This window comes from Nanorana parkeri, unplaced genomic scaffold (genome assembly GCF_000935625.1).
Source record: "Nanorana parkeri isolate BGI_ZX_2015 unplaced genomic scaffold, ASM93562v1 scaffold432, whole genome shotgun sequence".
In the NCBI taxonomy this organism is placed as follows: Eukaryota; Metazoa; Chordata; class Amphibia; order Anura; family Dicroglossidae; genus Nanorana; species Nanorana parkeri.
In genome coordinates this window covers 1,217,556-1,221,493 of record NW_017306700.1, presented here as the reverse complement: position 1 = coordinate 1,221,493, position 3,938 = coordinate 1,217,556, and the positions used below count along the sequence as shown (strand labels likewise).

At 44.8% G+C, this 3,938-nt stretch overlaps 1 protein-coding gene across 1 annotated transcript in view; it reads left to right on the top strand.

Annotated features, from left to right (window-relative positions):
• Positions 1–505: 505 nt before the first annotated feature.
• LOC108789949 (aldo-keto reductase family 1 member C3-like) overlaps positions 506–3,938 on the top strand; it is a 17,555-nt gene continuing 14,122 nt past the window's right edge. The window contains exon 1 of the mRNA XM_018560100.1: positions 506–637. Within this exon, the coding sequence (XP_018415602.1) occupies positions 551–637 (87 nt within the window). The 5' untranslated portion in view covers positions 506–550. The remainder of the gene's footprint in view (positions 638–3,938) is intronic.

Genomic DNA, 3,938 nt, shown 5'->3' with positions numbered 1-3,938 from the left:
CTGCAAAGGTCCAATGCTCCCTGCTGATTGTAGAGCTATAAGTCTGAATCAGCAGGGGGCGTGCCAGACCTCCGCAGAGAGACTACTGCTTTCACACAGAGAGCATGAGTCCTTCCCTACAGCATTCACACCTTTTTGTTTTTGATGCAGATAAAATCTGTTTAGCTGATTTAAATGTAAAGTTCAAATACAGATTCTTTTTATTAGAAAGCTGGAACAACTCCTGAAAGTAAAGTCTGCCAGGAGTCATTGGGTGCAAGAATGTTGTAGAGCATTACCACTGTTTACCGTCACGTGCCTGCAAAAGCTGAAGTTTTCTGCTTCTGACCCTGGGTGTGGTGTGATTCTGAAAAACTGAGATTACAGCTGGAAAAGGTCCGTCCCCCAACCCATATTGTTATGGTTGGCTGCAAGGAATGCTTGCTTAATCTCTGCAGACAATAACCATATTGAACAGGAGGGGCTGGAAGGCAGCTTTTAAATAATGAGTATACAGTGAAGTCTCCAGTGCAGAGAGCGCAGTTGGCTGCTGACACACGGTAGGAGGGAGATGGCACTTAAGGAAGATTCCTACGTTCTGCTGAACGATGGCAACAAGATGCCAGTCATTGGCTTTGGCACATACGCTCCGCAGGGGGTACGTGAGTTTAAACTCTTTTTTACTACTGAATTTAATGTGAAGCTCTTCTGGGCAAGTTCCTAGGAGAGCCCTTGGTTGGTTGATAGCTCTTGGGTACTTGTGGGTGACTCCATTGAATAGGGATAGAGTGCAGGACAGCTGAGAGTAGTCATTAGACTCTCTGTGGCTTGAGTAACATGCTGCCATCTATGTTCCTCGCAGAGCTGGACTGTCGGATGACTCCTGGGCGCTTGTGGGCAATTCCAACAGCAGAGTAAAAGAGAATACAGGGGCAGCTGAGAGGAGTCCCATGACTATGTGTAGCTCTGTGTACGGTAATCTCATTTTGCTTTGCAGGCTCGCGAAAGGTGGAAAGTACTCTACAGAGTTATGTAGATAAAGAACAGCAAAAGTGCACATCAGTTTTCATTTTCTGATTATTACTTTATTATTGGTTGAACTTGATAGACTGTCTTTTTTCAACCGCGCTAACATGGTAACTATGCGAAGAAAAGGTACTACTGTTGTACCTTTTCCTTGAAATCTTCTTTTTAAATTATATGTCCAGCCAAAACATTAATTTTTTACTTTTTGATAAGAGTTGTGAAGGATTAGAACCCCTGTCAGGTTTTAATTGCTATCTGGGAGTCCATTGGAGAGATTTTCCCACACTTCTTGAACTAGTGACAATCGGGAAGTAAAGGTGAATACAGAACAGCGGGGAGAGGGTCCTTTCTTGTGACAATGGGGGGAAACAATGAATATACACAAATCCTTTAAATAATATGCTTGGAGGATGCCTTTAAACAGGGGTGCTCATTAGGTTGATCACAATCTACCATTCGATCACAAAGCAAACACTGGTAGATCACCATCGGCTCACTGACCAGAGCTAGTGCGGCTGAATGTGTCAGACGCTGCAGACGGGTAGGTGCGGGACACCTCTCCCCGTCTGCAGTGTCGGCCACACTATCACCAGTGCGGGGCAGGACGCCCCTCCCAGTCTGTAGCATCGGCCACATTCAGCCAGACGAGCACCGCAGGAGGACAGGACAGCACATGAGAGGAGACCTGGGAAGCTGCTGCAGTGCAGGTAAGGAAAGACAGCCAGAGGAGAGAGAAGAGGCAACCAGAGGAGAGAGAAGAGACAGCCAGAGGAGAGAGAAGAGGCAGCCAGAGGAGAGAGTAGAGACAGCCAGAGGAGAGAGTAGAGACAGCCAGAGGAGAGAGTAGAGACAGCCAGAGGAGAGAGTAGAGACAGCCAGAGGAGAGAGTAGAGACAGCCAGAGGAGAGAGTAGAGACAGCCAGAGGAGAGAGAAGAGACAGCCGAGAGAGAAAAGAGACAGGGGAGAGAGACAGGGACAGGAGCACGAGGAGAGACAGGCGAGAGAGAAAGAGATACAGGGGAGCGAGCGCGCGCGAGAGAGAGAGAGGCAGTTGTCCCAGTAATGATTTTAATGTGCTTGCTTTTTTAATAAATGTGTTTTTTCGTTGGTAGATTTAATTGAGCTTGTCATTTGAAAAGTAGATCTCAAGAGAAAAAGCTGTGGGCACCCCTGCCTTAAAGTATATTTCCACTTTCACAGGCAAATTTGAGAAAACCCCCACTATACAGGTGAAACTCGAATAATTAGAATATCGTGCAAAAGTAATTGCAGTAATTGCTGCAAAAGGGGCCCAAACCAAGTACTGAGTACTTATGCATGCTTGTACTTTTCAGAGGCCCGATATTGTTCTATGTACAATCCTTGTTTTATTGATTGCATGTAATAATCTACTTTTTTGAGGTTGTGGATTTGGGGTTCTTGGGGTTTTCATGAGCTGTAAGCCATAATCATCACAATTATTACAAATCACGGCTTGAACTATCTTGCTTTGCATGTAATGAGTCTATCTCATATATTAGTTTCACCTTTTAAGTTGCATTAGTGAAATAAATGAACTTTGCACGATATTCTAATTATTCGAGTTTCACCTGTATGTTTGTTATGTATTCCTATTAACGCAGCATATCTAAAAATGTTTTTACAAATATTTCTTACCTTTTAGATATCTCTGTTTTGCAGGCCTATGCACGCTTCTCTCTCAATTTCAGTAACCGGAAACTCTGACTGTCCTAATAGAAAGACAGGTTCACACCATTTTCCGGGCCAGATCTTGGCCAGATCTGGTCCGGAAAATGATGTGAACCTGCCTGCAGTTCCAGTGCATTCCAGACCAGACAAAATGAAACATGCATTTTCTGGTCTGGAATGGACTGCAGTGGTGTGAACAGAGGCCAGAAATAGCATAGGGATACATTAGGATGCATTTTGGGCCCGGAAACGGTCTGGTCTGGTCTGGAGATAATTTGCATGTGGTGTGAATGGGTAAGGACAGATTGAGCATCTCCTCCCATACAATGAAAGAAGACAAGATTCGGGATCATTAACCCTTTGTTAAAGTGACATTAAACCCTCAGATGTTTTTAACATAAAACAATACTGTAATGTGTGCCTTACTGTAATCCATGGTAGTTTCCCTTCTCTATGCTGCTCTTCCTTTTAAATCTGTATCTGTTCTCATGCTGGGCAGAACTTCTGTTTTGCAACAGACTGCCTTGTCTCTGAAATGGATACATGGTGTCTGTGTGTAGGTTTGCAACCTGAGCCAGCACTACAGGAAGAGGCACTCAGCTGCAAAGGGAAGTTCTCCCCCAGCATGAGAAGACATGAGGATTTAAAAGGAAGAGCAGCAAAGAGAAGGGAAACAACCATGGATTACAGTAAGGCACACATTACAGTATTGGTTTATGTTACAAAAATCTGAGGGTTTAATGTCACTTTAAGGGTAGACCAAGGGTGGGCAATTCAATTTCTCAAGGGGCCACATGAGAAACTGGGACTGTTGTGGAGGGCCGAGCCAATAGACATTGTAGTTGTGAGGGTCCATTCTCGCTTATGCTGTGCGTTAACTGCACGGTTCTGTGCGATACACCTACCGTTTGTTACTGTGAGGCAGGTGTGTGGTGTTGCCATTCATTTAAATGGCACCCCAAACACACCTCCTAGCTGTAATGCGATCGACCACCCACAACATGTGGTACCGTATGTTAAGGTTAAAAAAAGTAGTGCATGCAACGCAGTGCACCTGCTGCACTGTAATGCATGGTAGGTTGTTGCGCTGTACTGTGTGTTAATTGCACAGAATCGTGTGATGAATGCACAGCATAAATGTGAACGGGCCCTGAATGAAGCCTTATTGTCCCCACATAGTAGGTAGCACATACTTTATTTTCTTTTTTCTCGATAGGCCAGAGGTGGGAGCTGGAGGGGGGGG